The sequence below is a fragment of the Ambystoma mexicanum genome, chromosome 12 (assembly GCF_040938575.1).
Source record: "Ambystoma mexicanum isolate Mex_15411 chromosome 12, UKY_AmexF1_1, whole genome shotgun sequence".
In the NCBI taxonomy this organism is placed as follows: domain Eukaryota; kingdom Metazoa; phylum Chordata; class Amphibia; order Caudata; family Ambystomatidae; genus Ambystoma; species Ambystoma mexicanum.
The window spans coordinates 679,009,956-679,034,245 of NC_090936.1; the positions used below are offsets into that span (position 1 = coordinate 679,009,956).

The following is a 24,290-nucleotide window of genomic DNA, read 5'->3' on the forward strand; positions in this document are numbered from 1 at the left end:
GGCACTCCAACAAGTTAAATAAAAAGGGAGGGAAAAGCAGAATTATGGAAGCACACACACAAAACACTTTTTAAAGAACCACAGCAAGTTAGGAAGGCACAGTCTACTGGTGAGCAAGGAAGTTTAGGTGCCAGGCCCTGTTTCAAGGGAGCCAGGCGGAAGATGCCCAAGATCAAACAGTTACACAGAGTCTTCGAAGTTTGTGGAGGTGGTTCGAAAAAGGTTTAGTTCAGTTCAGAAAAGTTAGCTAAGGTGTCCCAGGCTAACCCAGGTTCAAGAGACGAGGATTTAATACATCCCGTTCAATCGGTTGCAAGGCAAGCCAGGCGGAACACGGTACCTTAAATGGAGAGTATCTTCCAGCGGGGGCAGTTGTTCCTAGCAGCGGGTGCAAGTCGCAGCGTCATCCAGAGGAAGATAAGATCTCGTCGTGGTGGAAAGATGAAGGTTGTTGCACTGCCAGGGAAGAAACCAGCCGCAGAGTTCTCCGGTACAAAGGTACTACCCTTTCGGTTTGCAGTAATGGTGAAAACGTGGTATCCCGGTTGCCGGGGTGGTTGGCACAGGCAAGGCGGCCACGAGATGCTCCAGGAAGGTGAAAAGAAGGTAGACTGGTTATCCCCACCAGTCGAAGGAAGAAGACCCTCCGGGCTGGAGATCTCCTCTGTCGTTGGGAAAAGTGGTGAGGCGGTTCAGCAGGGCTCCGCCGGTGGTGTCGTCGTTTCAGGTCAGCTCAGCTTCTCCCTCCTCGGATTCTTTAGGTCCAGTCACGAAGTCTGAAGTTCCAGTCCCCAAAGCCCTGCTTTTATGCAGCACACCCCCATTCACTCAGCCTAGCTGTCAATCAAACATGCTAAGTGGTGAGCCGGCCGGCTCACCACTTGGGCCAATCACACAAGAGTGCGACTTGAGTTACCAAGGTAACTCAGTCCAGGGTGCCTAAACCCCCTCCCACATCTCCTGTGGTACCCAGACAGAGTGGCACCACTTTTGGAGGCTTCTGTGGAGAAGCCCGCCAAAGAGTGGAACAAAGGGCTTGACTTGGGTTGGAGTCACAGAAGAGAACACAAACGCCATTTTAGAATCGAGTTCTGGCAAAAAATACCAACCGGTGACTTAATATTAAATAAATAATCCGGCGGTATGTTCGAGGCTATAAGAATTAAATAAATAAAGTTGGTAGCCTCGAACAATGGGAAAATCCCATAGGGATATATACGCGGTCGAATATAAAAGGTATTATCCACTGCCACCAGCCAAAACTCGATCAGGGGGGACGGAGACGTGCCCCCTCGAACAACAGACCCCGGGGCAATCGAATTGCCCCGACCAGTACATCCACAATATGATGGTTTGTACTGGTTTCTGTTCATAATTTGGGACTAGCAAAGCCAATGTTGACTTTGCATGCCCTGGGAGACAGTAGTCAGTCCCAGGGTATGGAGTCTAGGTTGGGGGGTCACTACGACACCCCTGGGTTACGGCACGGAGGGTGCTGTGTAACCCACATCAAAAAAACACAAGACCCTATGGAGTAAAAGACCCCATAGCCCATAAAACGCATGGAAAGTTAAAGGAACACCTCAAATCATGCCTAAGAGTGGGAGCAAAAGAATCTCACTCTTAGCAGGAGAGAAAAAAATAAACCCCAAAAATCCAGCAAAGCTGCTGGGGGACTCACTAGGTTTGGGAAATTAGCCTTACAGAGAATTCTCCCCAACACAGATGGATTCATAAGGGATTGTTTAAACAAACTAGAAACCTTTGCGAAGGCAGAGATCGTCCAGGAGACTTCAACTTAGCATGGGATCTGAACATAGATAGCTCGACTCCAAGACATGTGGGGCAGGGCACATCGTCCAAAGCTCTCCAAAAGCAATGTCAAAAGTGGCCCTTGGTGACACGTGGAGGAGACATAGAGGTTCTTCGCCAGGATATACCCACTTCTCGCATGTACACGACACGAGTGCCAGAATTGATTACATATGGACCTCGTCGAGCCTGCTTGGGAGTAACCGAGAGGCTGAGGTGAGCGACATTTCCTTGTCCGATCATGCCTCCCCTATGGATCAACCTCCTTACTAAGCGTAAACAAACACGCCTATGGAGATGGATGCTGCCGAAGGAAATCATCCAAGATCCAATTATGAGAGAGGCCATTAGAGAGCGATCGAATGAGTACTTCATCGAGAATGATCAGCCGGGCATCTCCAAGTCAACCCTGTGGGAGGCGTACAAAGTGGTGATTTGTGGTCATATTATCGCACTCTCAGCACAAAAGACCAAACGGCTAAATAAGTGGGAAGCAGGATTAGAGGCAAAGAGCACAGAACTGAGAAGAGAAATGGCACACAGCAATTCCTCTAAAGTGAAAAGAGCATACAGACAAGTACACGGTCAATTGGAGACCATACGCACCAAACGAGCCGAAAAACACCTCCTACATCTGAGGCATTGGTTAACATGAAGTCGAATCAATTAAAGCTTTGGCAGACGAACACGGCCAAAGGTGCACGTTAACTACCAAGATGGGGAAGATCTTTCAACAATATCAAAAACTCTATGCCACTGAAAATCCGAGAGAGGCCGACCAGGTAGCATTCCTCGAAAACGTAACACTGCAGACAGTGACGCAAGAGGAGAAGTGGAGACTGGATGAGCCAATCACAGAAGAAGTGGTCGTGGCGATAAAGGAACTTCCCAAAGATAAAGCCCCAGGTCCGGACGGATTCACTGCTCAATTTTATAAAACATACATATTAATGAACTGACCCCGTATCTAACTGAATTATTCAACACCTTCAAGGACCGCACAGATATCACCCCTTCCATGAATGAGACGAAGATTCTAGTCTTCCACAAAAAAGGGAAAGATCCGGAAGCTCCCAGCTCTTACCGCCCCATAGCATTAATCAATCTGGATGCAAAATTATATACCAAAATCCTGGCCAAACGTTTAACTGAGGTAATTCCCAAGCTAATCCATCAGGACCAGGCCGGCTTTATCCCCATCAGAATGACCCACAAGAACACCAGACGGATCACACACCTGATAGAAAATATTGGACACACGAAAACAGAGGCCCTTCTCCTAGCTCTCGACGCAGGAAAAGCATTCGACCGGGTGGAATGGTCAATGCTATTTCACATCCTAGAGAAAATGGGGTTGGGAAAGGAATGCATAAAGATGATACGAGCTAACTATAACAACCAATCGGCTCGGATTTCGGTGAATGGGGAACTCACCGACTCATTCAAAATTCAAAGAGGCACCAAACAGGGATACCCACTCTCCCCGCTACTTTACGCCATTTTCCTGGAACCACTACTGCAGAGGATCAGGGAACTCCCAGAAATACAGGGTATCGACATGGGAGGAACAACACATAAAGCAATGGCATATGCAGATGACATGATCTTGGTGCTATCAAACCCAAAGGAATCCCTTCCAGCTCTGATGAGGGAAATGGATATATACAGCTCCATATCCGGACTGAAAATCAACAGACATAAATCATAAATCTTAACTCTAGCTGGAAACTATGCGGACATCCAAACCCTGGTGAAGGAGCTCCAACTCAAAATAGCAGAGAACGGGATCAAATACTTAAGAATAACCCTCACAAACAAAATTGCCAATCTCTATGCAGAGAATCTCCCGCCCCTCCTAGAAAAGATCAAAGGAGATTTTGCTAAGTGGAATCCACTCTCGGTTTCGTGGTGGGGAAGAATGACGGTAATAAAGATGACAGTCCTTCCTAGGCTGATGTACACCTTCCAGGCACTCCCGATCCGAGTTCCCCCCTCTTTCTTTAAAGCCCTCACAAAGGCGATTTCGAGATCTATTTGGCAAAACAAACCGCCGAGACTATCGAACCAGACATTAACAACGCTGAGAGAATGGGGGGGGGGGTATGGCGCTGCCACATTTTAGAAGATACTACGAGGCGGCCCAATTGTGGGTCCTCAAAGAATGGATCCCTGGCACCCCACAAAAGATATGGGAGGCACAAGATAGAGCAGTGGCCAGAAACCGACTCTGCAAAGTGCTGTGGACAAAACCGGAGAACAGACATCCAAATGCTCGCATCAGCGAGGTGCTGAGTACTCCACAAGACATATGGAATAAATCGACCCGTTCTGGAATCCTAACAATCGACCCTGCTCCCTTCATGCCGATTACAGACAATCCTGAATTCCAACCCGGCATGGAGAAAGGGGGCTTATCACAAATGGGAAATTGCAAATTGCACAAAAGTCGGAGTTATGTTCACGGTGCAACAAATGCGATCATTCTCAGACTGTAAAGACCTTCTGGCGCTCTCGACTAAGGGCACATATAAATTGAGCAACTGTGCCACTGGCTCTCCACCCCACGGATAAAATTAGCAATGAGCAGGAACCTGACTCCATTTGAGAAATACATTCTGTCTAACCCCGGAACCAAAAAATTTGTATCGACCATGTACAGATTTCTCAATACACCGACGGAAATCGTCAAATGGCTATATATGAAAAGATGGGAGAACACGCTGGGGAAAGCGATCTCAAAAGAACATTGGGACTACCTATGTAACATCATCCCTAAATGGTCAAAAGCCGTACAAGTGAGGGAAGCATGGATTAAAATGATGGTCCAATGTCATTACACCCCCGAAAAGCTACATAAAATGTATCCGTCAACGCAAAACAAATGCTGGAGGGGATGTCCCTCGGAAGGGAATTGGAGACACATCTGGTGGGATTGCCCGAAGCTCACACAATTTTGGACAGACATTAAAACCCACATACAAGCCATGTTCGAAGGGGCCGAAAACCTGCAGGAGGAGGTATGGATGTGTGGTCTGTGGCACCCTAAAGACAGGTCATTGACGATTTCCCAGAAAAAGAATTTCATGGGACTCCTAATTGCGGCTTGGTTAGTAATAGCCCAAAAATGGAAACAACAAACCCCACCGACCAACCTGGACTGGCTCCGACGAGTATGGTCCCATATTGCCATGGAAAGAATCACATACAACCTCCAGGGAGAAGCCCAAAAGTTTCACACAGTCTGGGGCACTGCTCTAGAACATTTACAGAGTGACTACATGATACAATGGTGCCCCCACAAAATACATATCTTGGACCTTTTTACCTAAAACGGGTCTCTAGAGAACTTGCAGCCGGTACAGAGACTTCATCCGTATTCCCACGGGAGGGGTGGAGGTAAGGGGAGGGGGGAGAGTTTGGGACTCACGTTGGGTCCCATGTTGTATAATTACATGCACAGGTGAGAGCATGTCTGTAACAATACAAAGGCCAATAAAAACATGTTTAAAAATCTGCAAGGAACTGGCTAATCCTGCAGCAGTCTCTACCTCTCCTATCCCTTCCCAGGCCCTTTGCACGGCACTGGCTTCTCATTTCATCTCCAAAACCCAGTACATCTTGTCTTCTCTCTCCTCTTCTCCCCTCACTCTACTCCCTGTTCTTCCTCTGGTCCTTCTTCGGCCACCTCTCCTCCCTTCTTCTGTGCCTTTCCCCTGTTCTCCCCTGATGAGGTTTATAGACAAGTCCGATCTATGAAAGTCTCGTCAAAACAGGTTTATCCCTGCTCCTCCAAAACCATCAAGAACCACACTGACTCCCTGGCTCCTGCTCTGGCCGACTTCTGCAACCACTCCTTTGCCACTGGAGTCTTCCATGCCCCCCCTGAAGCACTCCCTTGTGTGCCCTCTTCTTAAGAAACCCTCTGCCGACCCTTCCTGTCTGGCTATCGCCCATTCTCCATCACCCCTTTCCTGGGCAAACTCCTGAAAAAGCTGCCCATCCCCCAGCTCAATCTTCACACTGAATTTGTTGGTTGTCTCCATGATCATCAGTCTGGCTTCAGAGCTGCCAGAAGCACGGAAACTGCTCTACTGAACATCCAACACCCTCTGTGTCCTCATCTTACTTGTTCCCTCTTCTGCCTTTTACACAGTCAACCATGCCAACCTGCTCAACCTCTCCGTGGTAACCTGGGTATCACTGGTCAGAACCTGGCGTGGCTGACTTCTTTCCTCTCTGATCGAACCTCCCAGGTTCAACATTGGTCCTTCCTCTCCTCTATCTCTATCTCTACCTGTGGTTTTCCCCAGGGGTATAACCTCTCTCCCTGGTTGTTCAACTAATACCTTGCACTGCTTGCCCACTGCATTGCCACACTCTGCCCCAACTTCCAGTGCTATGCGGATGACACTCAGCTCATTTTCAGGCTACCTTCAGCCACCTCTTCTCCCTCTCTCATCTCTGACTGCCTGTCCGCCATCAAGGAGTGGTGTTCCTCCAATGATCTCTGCCTTAATGCCAGTAGGACTGAGATTCTCCTCATCGGCACTCCCGCGCTCTCCTTTCCTGTCACTCTCTGGCCAGCTTCTCTTGGCCATCTTCCTGCTCCCACCTGTGAGGCTAAAAACATTGGGGTCATCTTCGACTCCACACTCTCCTTCTCTCCTCACATCTCTGATGTCTCTAAGAAGTCACACTACCAGCTGCACCTCCTTCCCCCAGAGCTCTGGTTCTCTCTAGGCTTCACTATTGCAACAGCCTCTTTCTAAATCTGCCAGCTTCTACTCTCCGCCCTCTGCAACTCATCCAGAACAGGACTGCGAGACTTGTCCTTGGCCTTAAGCCCAGGGATTGTGTCATTGTGTCTCTGCAGGACTGTAATCTCTGCACTGGCTCCCAGTGGCGGCGAGGATTAAGTTCAAAACCTGTTGCATTGTTCACAAGGCCTTCTGGGGCATGGGGCCTCAATACCTTCAACTCTCTCTTCCTAAATATCTTCCTTCTCGAGCTCTTCACTCATCCGCCTCCAACTGCCCCAGGTCAGTCGCTTCTCCAAGCAACAAGTTGGTGGTAGATCTTTCTTCAGCTGGTGTATCCCTCTGGAACAGCCTTCCTGCCTCCCTGAAACTTGAGGAGAACCATCTCCGGTTCCGGAAGCACCTCAAAACCATTCTCTTTGCTTCTGCTTTCTCTCCTCTCCCCTGCTAAATTTCCTGGCTGATACTGAAACTGCACTGGTTACCTGGCCACCCTCTGATCTCGGGCCCAGGTCCCCTCCACCGCCAGTCGCACACCTGCACTGCCTTCCTGGCAAACCCTGCACTTGGGGACTGTTTTCTGTATTCCTTCATTCCCACTACCAGCACTTGACACCTGTTGTCTGCACTTACCCCTTGCGCTTGCCACCAGCTGGCCGTATTTTTACTTTTATTTATTCTATTATCCCATGTTCTGCACTGTCCCCTCCCCCTTTCCTCCCTGCAATTTCCCCCTTGCGCCTTCCCATGCACTTGCGCGTTCTGAATAACACCTGGCCTAGTAGGATTGTTGTCTTTGTCTTCCCCCTGTTCCCCCTCCCTTGCCTCATTGTGCCTTGAAACACCTGTGTACAGGCCCATTATAAATGCCATATCATATCATACTTGCATACAAGCTACAGAAGGTGCACAAGAGAAACAACATATTAAGGCTTATCGGAGATGACGGCAAAGCCCTATACACTGATAAAGAAAAACATGGAAGCCCTAGTAGCACACCATAGAGTAATGATGGCAGGACCCCCAATACCGTCCGAACCCCAGACACAGTACCTAAGATCTACCAGTGCCCGCTCCACGCAAGCTCAATTAAAATCCCTAGAAGCTCCAATCACAGTGGAAGAAATAGGGGAGGCTATAAAATCCTTGAAAAACACAGCCTCAGGCCCTGACGGACTAACGACAACATTTTACAAAACATACTCGCACATCCTAGCCCCCACCTCACCAGCCTGTTTAACTCCTTCTTGACCACAGGGAGCGTACAAGAACGATGGCAGAATCACTAACAGTACTTGCCCACAAACCAGGGAAAGACCCGGAACATACTGCCTCTTACAGACCAATAACGTTAATGGACGACAGGAAAATATTCTCGGAAGTGATGGCATCTAGATTTAAATTGCATCTTCCAGACATTATAGGCCGGGATCAGACCGGATTTATCCCAGGAAGAGGGGACACATGATAACATCAGGTGTACGATCGATCTCATAGAAAGTGCTGACAGACTGGGGGAAAGAATGCTGGTCATCCCACTAGTCGTCCATAAGGCATTTTATCTGGTAGACTAGGGCTACATCAGGAACACTCTAATACACTTTGGGTTCGGCCCTAACTTTATAACCTGGACGATGGCCAACTATCAAACCCCATCTACACAACTGCAGGCTAATGGTATCAGATTGGAGACAATAAATATCACTATAGTAACAAGGCAGTGTTGCCCTCTATCTCCCCTAGTGTTCGTCTTGTCCATGGAGCCATTTGCAGAGAAGCTCAGACAAAACCCTAAGATAACACTTGCGATAGTGGTTCAGGAGTACAAAGCTGTACTATATGCAGATGATGTGCTTCTAACAATAACCCATCCAGACACTTCACTGGGCCCCATGTGGGCCCCCTGTGGAAAGAAATCGAGGCATTTGGTAGGGTCTCAGTATTTACGGTAAATTACGATAAATCCTCAGCGCTAGCAATCAACCTCTCAAGGAACCGGAGGGAAGACCTTAACCCCCTGCTGCCTGTTCCATGGATGAAAGCCTCGATTGGATACCGGGGCGTGCAGATACCCAGAAACACTTCGCGAATCTACCAGCGCAACTTCCTGCAGTTATTCTGTGAATTCCAGAAAGACGTAGAGCACTGGAAAACACAAGATACATCCTGGCTCGGAAAAATAGCTGCAGTAAAAATTAACCTAATTCCCCAACTGATTTACAGGTGTTCCGCACTCCCGGTAGAATTCCCAGAAAAAGAATTAAATTCCCTGCAGAGAAATATACTAAAATTCATATAGGGGGGGAGGAGAAACCCCAAATAGCTAAGAAGATTATGCTTTGCAGGCGGAGTTTAGGGGGACTGGGATTCTCTGATGTGTCCAGGTACAAGCGGGCAGCGCAACTATCACACGCATTGTGCGCATGTGTCCCATTGGCACAGAACACAGACCAGCCCTACTGGAAACAGAAAGAAGAAGCATGGTCCTCCCCTCCCCTGGCTGACCTCCCACACATTCGGACCATGAAATCCCAGACAAATCTAGGCCCACTCAAAGCAACAAAAAACACTGTGTTAAATTGGAAGTCAGCAGCCTTCAAATGGGGTTGTACAGGTACTCTACACAATAATCTGGAATAACCCAGAGTTCTCTCCTGGACTTCACCCCCAAAGTTTACAGAGGGGCAACCCGCTCACATTCGAAGAATGCAAGGATAAATTTGAGATTAGAGATGGAGCGTTTTCATTACGCTCAGCTCCCACACTGGTTATCACAAAAAGTAGTCCGGGAAAGGGGAGGGAGGGATCTGACAGCATTAGAGCAAACTCTAACATCAGCAACCCTGCGGGGGGAAATCTTAACACTGTACCGCCTATTAGACAAAACAGCCCAACCACAAAAGAAAAATATATGCTTAGCTGGGAAAGAGACCTGGGATACGCAATAGGCTTAGAAGAATGGGATAGAATCTAGACCAGATTACACAAAAGCACCCAATGCATGATACAAACAGAGGGGGATATACAAAGTCTGCTACAGATACTATGTTACCCCAGAACAACTAAACAAATCCAATCCAGGCATCCCACCGGGATGTTGTAGGGGCTGTGCAGAAGGGGGCACTTTGTTACACTTATTAGGGGCATGCCCAAAAGCAGGGGACTACTGGAGAGGGGTGCTGGAGCAGATCAAAGGGATCAAAGGGCTATCGATCCCATGGGATCCAGGAATAATACTGCTAGGAGAAACCGGGTGGGTGTGGGGGGTGAGAATACCCACTCACTGGCCAAATGGTGCACCTCTGTAGACACCTATTAACAGCCGCCAAAATAGCAATGGCCCAGATATGGAAGAACCCTGAGGGCCCCTCAATACCAATCTGGTGGTCCAAATGTTGGGAAATCGTAGTAGCAGAAAAAATTACAGCGATCTGATCAGGGAACTTGAACGCTTTTCGAAACACATGGGCACCGTTTATGGACTATGCAGAGAAATATCCAGGAATAACCCACGATGGCTCCAATGAGGACTTGATGAAGGGGAATGGAGCAAACCTCACCCAAGGCCCCAGGAGTGTATAGACAGAGTTTGTCCCCAGAAACCGACCCTGTAAAGAGACCTGTCTTTAAAGAACTTATTTTGTGATATGCATGGGCTGGAAATGCTGATATGATGTTATTGTAAACATAATTTGAAATGCTTAATAAAAATGTTTGGTTGAAAAAATATATATAAATATATCGATACCCAGTTTGTAGAGGAAAGAGCTATTGGTATGTTACCAGGATACGTCCTAAAATTCCCTGACCGTTTATGGAGACGGCTCAGTTTATACCCAGAATTTGAGGTTCTGGGCCAGGGCTTGGGATCTGTAGAGCTAATCGAACATGTAGGGTATGTAAAGGCTCGGGAATAGAGACCCTAAGACATCTTGTTTTAAAATGCCCTGTGAAACCCATTTCACAGTAATAATAAAATAAGGAAAATAAGTGATGTTGGAGGAATTAACCAGAAATCTCTTATTTGAGCGCTCAGGTTCTTAACAGAAGATATAAAAGTAGGACAATTCTAGGTGGAGGACACCGCTAATATGTGCAATCATTTGGTAACTAAACATTGGGTCACTGCCCCAATACTTTTCTGTGTGGAACTACATTAGTAGCAATTAAGCTCTTGGACGGTTGCTTCTGGTATCCAGCAACAACTGCATTGGCATAACGTAATGCACGTCTCTGATATATGATAGTTTATTTATATAGCGTCTATACACAATGTGTTTTAAAGCGCTTCAAGGTAAGAGAGGGAACAAGGGAAAATACAATGACACTCTTACAGGCCATGAACAGTAAGGATGTGAAATTAACTATCGTATTCGGCCTGACGACATTTCAGATAGTGAAAGAGCTAAGACATAGATAAGGAAGGGAGGGGGAGAGTGCGAAGGTAATTGAAACAGACATGCGACTACCGCTCTAGGCCTGACGACATTTCTGGCATAGCCGGAGAAAACAAAAGGTCAGGGAGAGGGGTGCAGAAAGGGAGGGGAGGAACAAAACAAGTGACTATCATACTAGGCCCGATGACATTTCAGATAGTGCTGGGGTGGTGGGGGGGAGAACAAATAAGGGGAGGGAGGAAGAGACAGACGAGGTTGCTATCATACTAGGTCCAGGGATAATTCTGATAAGAGTAAGTGCATAGAAGAAGGTAAGGGGAGGAGATAGGAAAAGGGAGGATGAGAGAACAGAAAGTAAGCAGTCAAAAAGAGTGGAGAAGTGTTAGGGAGAATTCTCTGTTTAGGCTGAATTTCCTAACCTAGTGAGTCCCCCAGCAGCTTTGCTGGATTTTTGGGGTTTATTTTTTTCTCCTGCCAAGAGTGAGACTCTTCTACCTCACTCTTGGGCATGATTTGAGTGTGTTTCTTTGAATCTAGATGTGTTTAATGGGCTATGGGGTCTTTTACTCCATAGGGCTTCATGTGTTTTTGTGATGTGTGTTACACAGCACCCTCAGTGCAGTGACACAGGGGTGTCATAGTGACCCCCCAGTATAGACTCCATACCCTGAGAATGACTACTGTCTCCCAGGGCATGTAAAGTCACCATTGACTTTACTAGTCTTAAATTCTGAACAGAACCAGTACAAACCATCATATTGTGGACGTACTGGCTGGGGCAATTCAATTGCCCCAGGGTCTGTTAGTCGAGGGGGCACGTCTCCATCCCCCCTGATCGAGTTTTGGCTGGTGGCAGTGGATACTACTTTTTATATTCAACCGCGAATATTTTCCTATGGGATTTCCCATTGTTTTAGGCTACTACCTTTATTTAATTATTTACGGTAGCCTCGAACATACCGCCGGTTTATTTAATTAATATTAATTCTCCGGTTGGTATTTTTTGCCAAAACTTGATTCTAAAATGGCGTTTGTGTTCTCTTCTGTGACTCCAACCCAAGTCGAGCCCTTTGTTCCACTTTTTGGCGGGCTTCTCCACAGAAGCCCTCCAAAGTGGTGCCACTCTGTCTGGGGTACTTGGGAGGGGTGGAGGGGAATTTAGGCACCCTGGACTGAGTTGCCTAGGCAACTCAAGTCGCATTCCCTCCTGATTGGCCCAAGTGGTGAGCCGGCCGGCTCACCACTTAGCATGTTTGAGTGACAGCTAGGCTGAGTGAATGGGGGTTTTCTGCATAAAAGCAGGGCTTTGGGGACTGGAACTTCAGAAGTCGCCACAGCACCTAAGAATCCGACGAGGTAGAAGCTGAGCCGACCTGCCACGACACCACCACCGGTGGAGCCCTGCTGGACCACCTCACCACTTTTCCCAACGACAGAGGAGGTCTCCCGCCGGAGAGTCTTCTTCCTTTGACTGGTGGGGATAACCAGTTTCACCGTCTTTTCGCCTTCCCGACGTACCTCGTGGCCGCCTTGCCTGTTCAAAGCACCCCGGCAACCGGGATACCACGTTTAACCGGAAAACTCAGCGGCTAGTTTCTTCCCTGGTAGTGCAGCGACCTTCATCTTTCCTCCAAGTCGAGATCTTCTCTTCCCCTGGACGACGACACAACTTGCACCCGCTGCCAGGAACAACTGCCACCGCTGGAGGATCCTTCCCACTTAAGGTACCGTGTCCCGCCTGGCTTCCCTTGCGACCGACTGTACGGGGTAGATTTAGCCCCCGGCTTTCGAACATGGGTTAGCCTGGGACACCCTGGCTAAACTTTCCTAAGCCTCTATAAACTCTTTTTGAACCCTCTGCAAGACTTTCTAAGCCTAGTGTAACTGTGTGATCTTGGGCGCATTTGTGCTCTGCTCTCTCTAAAAGTGGGCCCAGCCTTTGGACTTTGGCTCACCAGTGACTTTTGCTCTTCTGCCTTGCTAACAGTGTTCCTGAATCTTAGAGTGGTGTACCTTTCCATATTCTGTCTTTTTCCCTCCCTTTCTCACAAACTTATTGGAGTGCCATCTAGTTAAGCGCTCACCTCTGTATGAAAATAAGTGGTGTTTTACTAAGACTTATCTGATAAGGAAAAGGGGTGTACATATTACAATAGTAACTGTGTTTAGAATATTTTACAACAAGAGTGCTGGAGTGTTTCAAACCGTGTGTTTTTAAATAAATAATTATATACTTTGATACCAAAGCTCTGGTCAGTGTTTGCTTGTATTATTGTATCTGAGTGCCTATTGTGTACACTTTGCATACTGTCTAACTCTTCTTGAGGGAAGTCTGACTGCTCAGCCACTGCTACCAGGTAAATCTGGGTGGTGCAGAATGCTACCAAGTGGGTTTACTGCCAACACCTGTAGTCTTAAATCTTTTGCAGTGTTCCCTAAGGGAACTGCACAGGTTTCTGCCTAACAAGAGGCAAGAGGGGAGAGCGAATACAATTGCAGAAGTCAGTAGTAACACATAATGTTGTATGCCTAGATACCAGATGAAGATGGGAACAGCATGATTCAGGGTCACCATGAGAAAGGGTAACGTACTGTGAATCAATGAAGTCCATAAAAGTCAAATCCAACATTGGCCACAATACGGTGATGGTGAAACCAGAATGTATTGGGACAGACTCGTGCAGAAGTAGGCTGGAGGGGGGTCGGAGGGGGAGCTGGGTAGAAGAATCAAGCAAAACTGGCAACACCTGTGTGCGAGAAGGGTGGGGGCCGCATTAGGGAACATCACAGGGGGACCATAGGGGTGGGGATGGCCTGTGGGGACAGAGGCAGTAAACGCATGTTAGTGCATGCTTACCTGCTGTCTGAACAGGGGTTTGGGCCCTGGATCCTCCTGGTTCGAACAGGTCCAAACAGGAATTGCCCTTTTCTTTGTATGCTCTTTGCTTCAAACGCCTGGGCGAGAGACACCTTTGATCTAAGAGTTAGGAGCAGGAAGGAAGAGGCCGGGCGAAGAAGGGTGGTGCTTAAGCCAGGTGACCTAGATCCACTTGCACCTGCGCCCATTCTGCATAGGAGAAGAGGCTGGAGGGCTCCTTAAGTAGGGAAAAAGAGCGGCAACCAGGAAGGCATCAGGTGGGCGAGGCTTGCTAAGTGGGGAAAAGAGAGGCGACCAGGAAGGCACCAGGTGGGCGGGGCTTAGGCCTGGTGACCAAGAGCCACTTGCGCCTGCTCCCCATACACTTCGAGTTGTTGTTTATTTTAAAGAACTTCAACCTCAAAAGGGAAGCACTTACAAATATATAAAACACAGGTGCTAACCTTGAAGCTGTATTTCTGTGAGGTTCCAAGACAGCTGAAATTCAAAACTGCAATGGTCAGCATCACTGTTCTCATCTGAGGCTGCTCCTTGTATGGGCATTGTAGAAGAAGTGCCCCCTTTTTATCCCTTGAATGGCCCTCAAGGCACCAAACCATTAAGTGCTCCTCCCATATTTTTCCTGCTCTTTTCTGAGGTTGTCCAATGAAGATTTTGAAAGCAGAGAGATGTTTTTCTGTCATGGACAATTGCTCACCTAGCATGGAAGCACTTACTAACCAAAGAAAAATAGAAAGAACTTGTGTTAGGTGAACACCTGATGCTCAAATGCAATCCACTAAATATTACAAAATACACTTCCAGAGTGTTGTTTATTTCACAGAACTATAACAATATTTCTCAGCGTTTGCATTTTTGAAATGTCTGAATGTCTGTTGCTATTATTATATTAATGCTTTTTATTCTGTTAGAACAATTTTTCTTTTTTTACTTCACAGCCAAACCGTTATGATAGCATGTGTAAGCCCATCTGACAGAGATTTCATGGAAACACTTAACACATTAAAGTATGCAAATCGGGCACGAAACATCAAGAACAAGGTGATGATTAACCAAGACAAGGCCAGTCAACAAATCAATGCTCTGCGTAGCGAGATTACTCGACTACAGATGGAACTAATGGAGTACAAAACCGTAAGCAAATCATTGTAGTTAAATCAATCGGGTGATGCTAACCAAATACATTTACTTATACTTTTTCAACCTGATGCAATTTAACAATTGTTACGATGGTTTTATGCTCGTTTATAATGCATTGTATGTATGTGTTGCGATCGGCATTTAACAGATAGTTGAAGTTTGTATGTTGCTTTAACAAGTGGCTTGATTAATAGAGCTGATGCACATTGTTGCTTGCTGTTTATTTCTGAGGATGAACCTTCCCTATTGAGCTTTTTCATTCTTTTTCTGTTCCATTGTTTCTCACCCTTCCTTGTTCTGCTATTCCTCTTTATAACAATTGTTTGGAATTTAATTTACAACTTCCTCAACTTTTTAGGTATTCTTATGTTGAAGATTGGCAACTGTGCCCCCATTTTACATAGAGCATGAAATAAAATTGTAGTTGGAATTAGGGTATATGTTCATTGTATAGTAAAAACTCTTTTCTGTACCATAAGTTTTACAAGTCTGCTAAAGTATATTTTGCTGAGTGGGATCGTCTACCTGTTCTCAATAAAAATCAGTACAACGAAAAAGTGTTGACAGTTTAAAACCACATTAAAGGTAACAGTTGCTTTTTATGAACATACTGGCCTAAAACTACAAACTTTGCATGTAAATCTTATTTTATAGAACAGGCTGTGAGGCTATTGGGAAACGTGTCCGTTGGATATTCAAAACAGATCTTGCTCTCATCACTATTGGTCTTCCCTTCTATAAACCACTTTAATTTTCTTTGCTAAATGTGTCATTTGTTGCTGATGTCTGCTAACTGCTCATTAGTATGTTTTCCAAATAGCGATCTGGCACTTAGGATTTAGCGAGTCACTGGCCTTGCCTTCAGTCAGAGAATTGTGTTTTTTGTTTTAGGGTAAAAGGATAATTGACGAAGAAGGTGTCGAGAGCATCAATGATATGTTCCATGAAAATGCCATGCTGCAGACCGAAAATAATAACCTACGGATGAGAATAAAAGCCATGCAAGAGACTGTAGATGCACTAAGAACCAGACTAACACAGCTAATGAGTGATCAGGCTAACCAGGTCCTTGCAAAAGCAGGTATGACAGTGTTGTTTATTAAGCAACATTGCATTCGAAATTGACTTTAAACAAAAGTGGTTCTAATGGATACCTTTCTGTAACACATTCCTCATTTTTGAAATGTACTCCCCATCCTTAGACTGGATCATAAGCTTTCAGCCACAGACTCGTATTCATAGTTAACACTCATGGGTCATCAGACGTACATCGGTATGGAGCCACCCTTACCCCATTAATGCTGTTGATAGTTTTACTTTTTCTCAGGAGTTGCATATAATCGCCACCTATAGTTTGTTCTGCTTATGCATCAATGTCCGACGCTCACCGGCATGATCTGGCATCTAAAGCTAGATCATGTCACTGTAGGAGGTGTGGCTCTTACTAGTAGATTAATCCCAAGGCATTAAGAAAGACTGGTCGAAGTTCTTCATGGCCTTGCACCAGACCATTCAATCAGACTGGTATCCACCCATCCGCATGCCACAGAGAAGCCTTGAGGCAGGGCTGGCCAAAGAGATGGGAGTATGGGGTCCTGCTCTACAAGCTTCTGCTTGTCCAAAAATAGAGCATTCCCCTCCCCTGGAAAACTCAGCACCCCTCTTCTAACCCTAAATAGTTAGGAGTCTGTGCTGCGTCTTCAAACCCTGAGAAATCAGAAACCTTTCAACAGAAAAAGCTTGATATTTTTGTTAAGGCACCAATGGCTTTAACCTTTGGTTGGTGGTGGAGCACAGGCCTCCTGTGTGATCTCCAGAGGATGGAGGCCCTTTACCTTGTGCTGTATGTTGCCTAAGAGCTCAGTCCAAGTGTCTGTACAGAGTCAGTCACCCTGTGGTACTCTGATGCCGGGTGCTGCAGCAACTGTTCTATGCCCTTTCTATGCTTGAGCAAGTTGGTTTGAAGATGGCCCCTTCCTTCAAGAGCCAGTCGGTTGCTAGGTTTGAGACCATCCTTGATGAAGAGGATTATACGATCCCCTTCATCAAAGAGCCCCATTTTGGGCTTTCTTCTAGGGAATCTGTCAAACCAGCATACTTCTCTTAAGAATTGTACGCCCTGGACTTAGACGTTTCTACCATCCTTTGAGAGGCCAGCAATTTGGCTATATTACCACAGCTTGACTTTATGTCCATTGCCTACTTTTGTGGGTGTTTGTGCCCTTTCATGACACTGCACGGCAAAAGTAGCACAATGTTTGGGTATTGCGGCCCAGTCTTTCATACATAACTGAACACCCTCCATTTTTTTTTCTCTCTCATTCACAAATGTTAAACACAGGTAAGAGGTACTTGATGTGCCCATACCTGTTGAAGAGGATGCATAAGCAAGGTCCCTTCATTTCAGTTCCTACTGTTGAACAATTTAAGAAAAAGTTGAACTGTCTTTTCATCACTCCAGTTTTTTGTTCAGTCGTGGAATTTGAATTCGTTTTTTGGTGATGGCTCCATTTAAGTGGTTTTGCTGTTATTCTCGGTTTACTATCATTTAATGTGGTTTTCCTAGGCACTATCTCCCCCCTTGTTTCCATTAAACCCAACCTTAGGCAAATGAATGTGACAGTCTGCTAGTGAATCAATAACTGTCCAGTGGTCCATACACACGTTTCCCCTTGTATCACTGTCCTTGATGCACCCCTACTGTGAACATTCTCTCCGGGCCGGGCCGATACTCTTTGTGTCACTTCTACAGGCCCCCCCCCCTCACCCAAATGCATTGCAAAATTGGAACCATTCCATTTCTATGGACGCACTTCCCCTGTGAAGTGCTGCAGTGATACTTACCATTGCATATATGTATTTTGCTGTGATTGACCACTCTTTTACTGTGGGAAGGATCACCCTTTTCCAATGTCTAGCTCAGCAGGCTCGTGCGGCCAGGAGAAAAAAAATGTACCAGTGGTGTGAGGGGAAGCCACAGATCCCCACGCATCTCTAACCAAAACAATACCAACATAGGATTGAGCTTGCATTCCCCTCCTCCTGCCTTTGATCCAGCCCAGGACCTCCGTCACCCGCACCCTGGAACAGCCCCACCGCAGCATGTGCCAGTAATCAGCCCTGCAACCACAACCAAGCCAGCAATGAAGATCAACTGTGGTGAACATTTTAGACAGGTGCATCGGATCATATTACCACCGATGCAACAACTTCACGGCATGGAGCTTGTACTGACAAGAAATGGAAGTTTTAAAGGCCCTTGTACACATCGGCTGCCATAGGTGCTCCCCCCACCTCCGCCGTCGGGTCCCTCTCCCACTCCGTTATGGCCCCCACCTTTGATTCCAAAAGGGCTCCATAGAGGCGTGTGATAAGCCCCTTAATTTCTGTGTGCCCATCGCAGACTTTTTCAACTGGCATGAGATCTCTGAATGCGCTCTCTCCACTTTTCTGACGGGAAGATTCCCTTTAACTAGCCGTATAGGAGCACCAACAGTTTGCCTATTTCTAGCACCTTTTCCATGTCTTGGACACTAATGAAGTCTCCTCCTTCGAACCACGACTGGGATCGTTCAACTTCTGGTATTGCGTCTCTCACTGGTGGAGCCCAGATATGACTCATTGGAGAGGGCATGTAGTAATCCCTTCCTTCTTCCCACCCATGCCCAACACCTCCCAGTGGACTCCCAGGATTGGATGTTCCCGGATTCGGTTAGGGAGTCTACTTCTCAGGACCCACAGCCATTCTCCCACCATCGCCAGGGAGCATTTGCTGATTCTCTAGAAATACCCATTGCCTCCCCGGGTCCTCCCTCAAATGTGGGACCAATGCCCTGAGTTGTGCCGCCCTGCAATATGTTAGCAGGTCTGGGAGCCCCACCCCTCCGCTGTCCTTTGGCAATATTAGCGTCCTATATCCCATCCTGGGCTTACAACCTTGCCAGAGGAACCTTAAAATGCGCAACCTCGCTTCCTTCAGGAGTGCTTCCGGGTCCCCAACAGGTAACATTTGGAACAAGTATAGTATCCTCTGGAGGAGGTTCATCTTTACTGCGTTGAGCCTCCCAATACAGGAGAGCTGCCCCCTCCCCCTCGCAATCATTTCTGCAAACAAGTTTTCAAAGGAAGGTGGGTAATTAGCAGCGCCTAGATCATCTCCTGGTCTAATTTAATGCCGAGATATTTGATATTTGAAGCCTTCACTTTGGATCTGCAGTCCCAGGGGCCTGAGTGCGTCTAGATCCCTAACACCATCTGCGGCAAAGGGAAATATCAGACTTGTCTCTATTGCCCCTGAAACTGAAAAAAACTCCCCTACTCCTCAATTATTGCCAAGGCCGCCGGGACAGACTCCCCCGGATTAACCAAGTGGACAATTACATCATCTACATACAGTCCCAATTTGAACTCCCTACCGCCCACCATGATGCCCTCGATCTGTGGTGCCAACCTAAAATATTCTGCCAATACATCCATCTTTAAAACGGGCAGGAGCGGGGAGAGGGGGCAGCCCTGCCTCGTCCCCCTCTGTAGTGGAAAGGACTGTGATAGGCGCCCGTTTACTGTAATCCTGGCCCCCGGGGCTGCATATAGTGCCTGTATACCCCTCTGCATTCCCTTTCCAAACCCAAATGTCTTCAATACCCCGTGAAGGAAGCCCCAGTCCACCCAGTCGAAAGCCTTCTCGGCATCCAAGGCAACCAATACTGGTTCCTCACACTCCTTGCTGCAGCCCCCATTAAGTGTAGTGTTTTGAGCATGGTGTTGGCCCCCTGCCTACCCTGGATGAACCCCACCTGATCAGAGTGGATCAATTTCGGCATGAGGCCCTCCATACGAGTGACAAGCACCCTGATGAAAATGTTAGCGTCAACGTTAAGCAGGGAGATTGCCCTGTATGACTTGCAGCTCTATGGTTCCCTCCCTGTTTTCAGAATGACTGTTATCAGTGCCTTCCCAAAGGATGGTGGAGCCCTCTCTGTGGCCATGATATTACTAAATAGGCTTGCCAGGTGCTGCGAGAGTGGCCCAGCAAAGGTCTTGCCTTCCCCAGCTTGAGGCCCCCGATGGCTTTCAACACCTCCTCTTGAGTAATCTGCTTTTCCAACTCACTGCTCTCACTACTTTGAAAGTTAGGCAAGGGGACTCCGGCCAGGTATTTATCCAACTGCTCACCCCTTCCCTCACCCTCTCTCCCATACAAATTCTCGTAGAACACTGCAAATTCCTGGGCCACCTCACCTGCCTGGGAGCAAAGCTGCCCCCCTCCATCCCTGACACCCGTCACCCATCTCTCAGCTCTTTGGCCCTGGAGCCTAGCCGCCAAAAAGGCATCAGCCTTCTCTCCCTTTTCATAATATCTCTGCTTCAGATATTGCAGGCTGGCCAGCACTTTACTCATCTCTAGGTCTCTCAATTCTCTACACTTCTCTTTCGCCAACTTAAGGTCTTCCACACTCTCTTTCACACTTTCCTACCATGCTCTCCAAACCAAGGATTTCTCCCCAGAGTTTCCCTCCTAACCAGGTTCTGACCCTTTTTTTGGAAGCGCTTTCTCGGATGAGAAGTCCCCTCCATGTAGCTTTTGCTGCGTCCCAAACCTTCCCCTGTTCCACCTCCCCCGTATTATTAAATAGAAAAGTCTTCAATCGCTGCCCTGATTTCTTCAGCAAACAGTGTCCTTTTGGGAGAGTATCGTTACATCTCCACGGGGTCTCCCCTAACCTCAATCCAGTCAGGGTCACGGCTGTTTCCAACATATCATGATCCGACCAACTGATTGGGATATTATCGCAAGTGACAACACTACTGGTTTGCTGCTGGTGTGCGAACCATTAGTCTATCCTCGTCCGGGATCTGTGGACAAGGGAGAAGAAAGTGAACCCCCCTCTCCACCGCGTGTAATTCCTGCCACACGTCCACCAGCCCCTGATCCGACATGTGGTCCATAAATCCGCCCTCCGCTGGTCTCTCCCCACCTCCCAGGTTTGTCTGCCCACTACTATGGTCCAGTACCCTGTCCGCCCACATATTAAAATCCCCACCAACCAGGAGTAAACCCTCCGCTCTATCTAGTATTTCACCCATAGTCTCTCGTGGGAACTGCATTTGTCCCGAATTTGGACAGTATATAGAGGCGAGGGTAATCCTAAAGTCCTCAATCGACCCCGTGATCACGAAAGCCCTCCCGCCAGCTCTTTTCCAAACCACTGGATCTACCACCCTCATTCTTCGATTGAAGAGGACACCTACACCACCTTTCTTGGAGGGCCCAGATGCCCAGCAGGTCTACCCCACGTGAGAACCCGTGATACGTCTCTCCTACCCCTGGACTGTCCTTGTCTCCTGTACCAGCAGGACATCATGTCTCGATTCCGCATTTCTCTCCCCAGCAGTGAACATTTGGTGGGAGAGTTTAGGCCCTTAACATTCAACATCACCATCTTGAGACTCAACCCGGCCCCCTTTCTCAGAGTGCGCCATTTAGGGAAATGAATCTCCCTCTTGTCCACTGGACCTCCCATGGTACTGAACACTCCATGCAAGCTTTAGTATTGCCTTTGAATATCAACCTTTTGAAATCCCCTCTCACCTTGACCCTCCCCCCAACCATTTCCCCCTTCCCCACTCCCCCTCCCCCCCCGTGACTTTCCTACCCTCTGAGACGGCCACCATGTGATGGGCCACCAGGGAAGAGTGCTTGCTCAGCCTGTCATTTCAATAACCACCATGCCTCCCACCCCCACTTATCACCCAACATGCTGCTCTGTTGCTGCAACTGCTGAACCCCTTTTCCTCCACGGAGTCTCCTCCTTTCAGAACCTGGAGGACCTGGTGTGCCTCCTGTCCACTTGTCACTCGATAGTCTGCTTCCCCCTTCTCAATGACAGTGCAAATGGGAAGGTCCGACGATAACATATACCCCTTTCTGTCAGCCATTGCGTGAGGGGGCGGCAGTCTCTACGGCAGCTCAATCTGAGGCCCGACAAGTATTGGAACACCCTGATCGTGTCTCCTTTGTATTGGAAGCTCCCAAGTCTCTTGGCTTTCTCGAGGACCTCCATCTTCTCCCTATATCTCCGAAAACGGACCACTATGGACCTTGGCCCCTTCGCTGCTCTGCTGCCTCCCCTGTGTGCCCTTAAAATTGTACTTCCTTCCCACATCCAAGGTAAAAAGTTGATTGATCAGTCCTTGTAATTTCTTCCCAACTTCCACCGTCGACTCTCCTTTTTTTTCTTCTGACACCCAGGATGCACAGATTGTTCCAGCACTCTCTATTTTCCAGGTCGTCGAGCTTTAAGATGGTTTCCTCCTCGCGCATTTCCATGTCTGCTAAGCGGGCCTCGTACTTCATGTCCAATAGGTCAACGTGGAGGTGGTTATTTTCCATGTCCTCCAACTTATCAATGCGCCCCTTCAAGTCGCATATCGAGGCCTGAATATCCGTCCGTATCGCCTTGATTTCTTTGAGGATATCCTTAAGGTCATCTCTGGTTAAGGCTGGTGCTGGCGTACCTCCCCCTGCTGCCATCTCCGCTAGTCCCTGGTGGCTCACTCTCTCGTCTGCCGCCCGTTCTGTCTGGAAACGCTGGAGGGCCTGTACTCTTGCCTGTGTCCCGCTGCTGTGCCTCGGCACCCCTGGTCCTTTTCCAGCTTGGCCCCAGGTGGTAAGCCTCGATGGCCAGTGTGACCACTAATTACCACTGGGTCCTCCTGGAAATTTGCCTCGATGTTTGATGCGTCCACCGGGTACCGCCGGGTCCTCGTTTGACTTAGCCTTGAGTCGTTGGGATGGGGGAGGGGGTTTGGGTGGCGGGAGGGGGTCCGTCTGTCCGCCAGGCACCATGTGGCCCACCTATCCCTGTTTCACTGCAGTGTTATCTGCGTTGTCCTGGGCAGGACCCGGTGGAACCTTAATTCTGTTTGCCCCCCCTTGCCTCAGATCAGGGTGACTCTGTAACCGTCTCCTTTAGTCCCCCTTTCACTGACCCTTAGGGCTCCAGGGTACCTGGGGTTCCCCAGCTCCTCGGGGGAGGGCAACACCTCACCTCCTGGCTCAGTTAATGTGTCTCTAGTAGGGGCCAGACCCCGGTGTCTCCTCTATATGTGGTATCCACCCTCTTGCCCTCTGCACCGTTGTTCCCTTGTTGTCTTGGGTCTCCCACTTCTCACTGCTGCCCTTGCCAGTGGTCCTTCTCACAGTCCAGTGCTGGGTTCCAGGTGCACTCAATCACCGATCCCCCTCTAGGTCAGACAGCGCCACGGTGGGGATGGGTAATAGGTCTTATCCCCTGCGCACTGCCAGTACAGGGCCCATATAACTGCAGGGCACAACCAGTCCTGTCACAGAGGTTAGGTTGGGGGCACCAATCGGCTTCCTTGCAGGCCTCCCGGGGGATTTTCCAGGCAAGCACTGAAATCTGGCCAAAGTGTCACAAAATGCAGGATTCTTCTTTCTTGCAAGGACTACGTGTTGCACCTTCTCCTGTCCTCATTCACCTGACCTCTGCACTTCTGCACGGGAATGCCCACTCTGGCTTACGTGGAGTCTCTGTGTACGACAGTGGCCATCTGAGTTCGCTTGTAGCTATCTCCGCGTGGGCCTCCTGAAATCTTCAGCACTTCTGCAGCATGTGTGTATGCTGCTGGGCCTCCAGTCCGTATGCACAGTCAGGGGGCATGCTCTTGCACTACATTGCCCCCTTCCCACCCCCCGTGGTCCAGATGGGGTCAGGGAAAGTTTCTGTTTCTTGTTTGTTTTTTATTTCACCTTCTTAGGCCCGTGCAGAGCTGGCAGAGGAATTATGCTTTGCGCACAGGCCAGTGGCTACAGGCACCACCTCCACGGCCTCTTCTCCCCCACACCCCCCTCACCTGCAGCTCGCAGTCCGGCTTGCCGTTCCCTCGGTTGTCCTCTCTCCTGGTGTTGGGTGGCTGGGTCTGCACTGTTGATCCACGCGACTGCTCCTCCTCTCTTCAAGGGACTCTCCCTCCGTCCACGCCTGGTTCCACACTGCCGCTGGTGACCCAGCACTGCGGGTTGTGGATTCTAATCCGTCCTCGACACAGGTCTTGCTCTGATCTTTCTCGCCTTGGAGATGACAGTGGGCGCCCACTCAGGGCACACGTCGGGTATGACCTTCTTCTCCCTCCAAGCCCGCTCTGCGGTCCCTGGGCCTCGCTGCACACGCCTCACAGAGTGCGGGATGTCCCAGACGGGCCCCGGGGATGGGGTCCGGTGGCACTTGGCACATTTATGTTGAGGGGGGAGTGCAGCAAGCTCGGGATCGACGGGCCACGAGC

General features: G+C 48.4%; 1 protein-coding gene across 8 annotated transcripts in view; it reads left to right on the plus strand.

The window, feature by feature from the left end:
- The window catches only part of KIF21A (kinesin family member 21A), a 2,335,619-nt gene that overhangs the window by 614,055 nt on the left and 1,697,274 nt on the right, over positions 1–24,290 (plus strand). For all 8 annotated transcript variants that reach the window (XM_069629214.1, XM_069629217.1, XM_069629219.1 and 5 more), the window contains exons 8-9: positions 14,783–14,978; positions 15,876–16,065. In XM_069629214.1, coding sequence (XP_069485315.1) covers positions 14,783–14,978; positions 15,876–16,065 — 386 coding nt within the window. The remainder of the gene's footprint in view (positions 1–14,782; positions 14,979–15,875; positions 16,066–24,290) is intronic.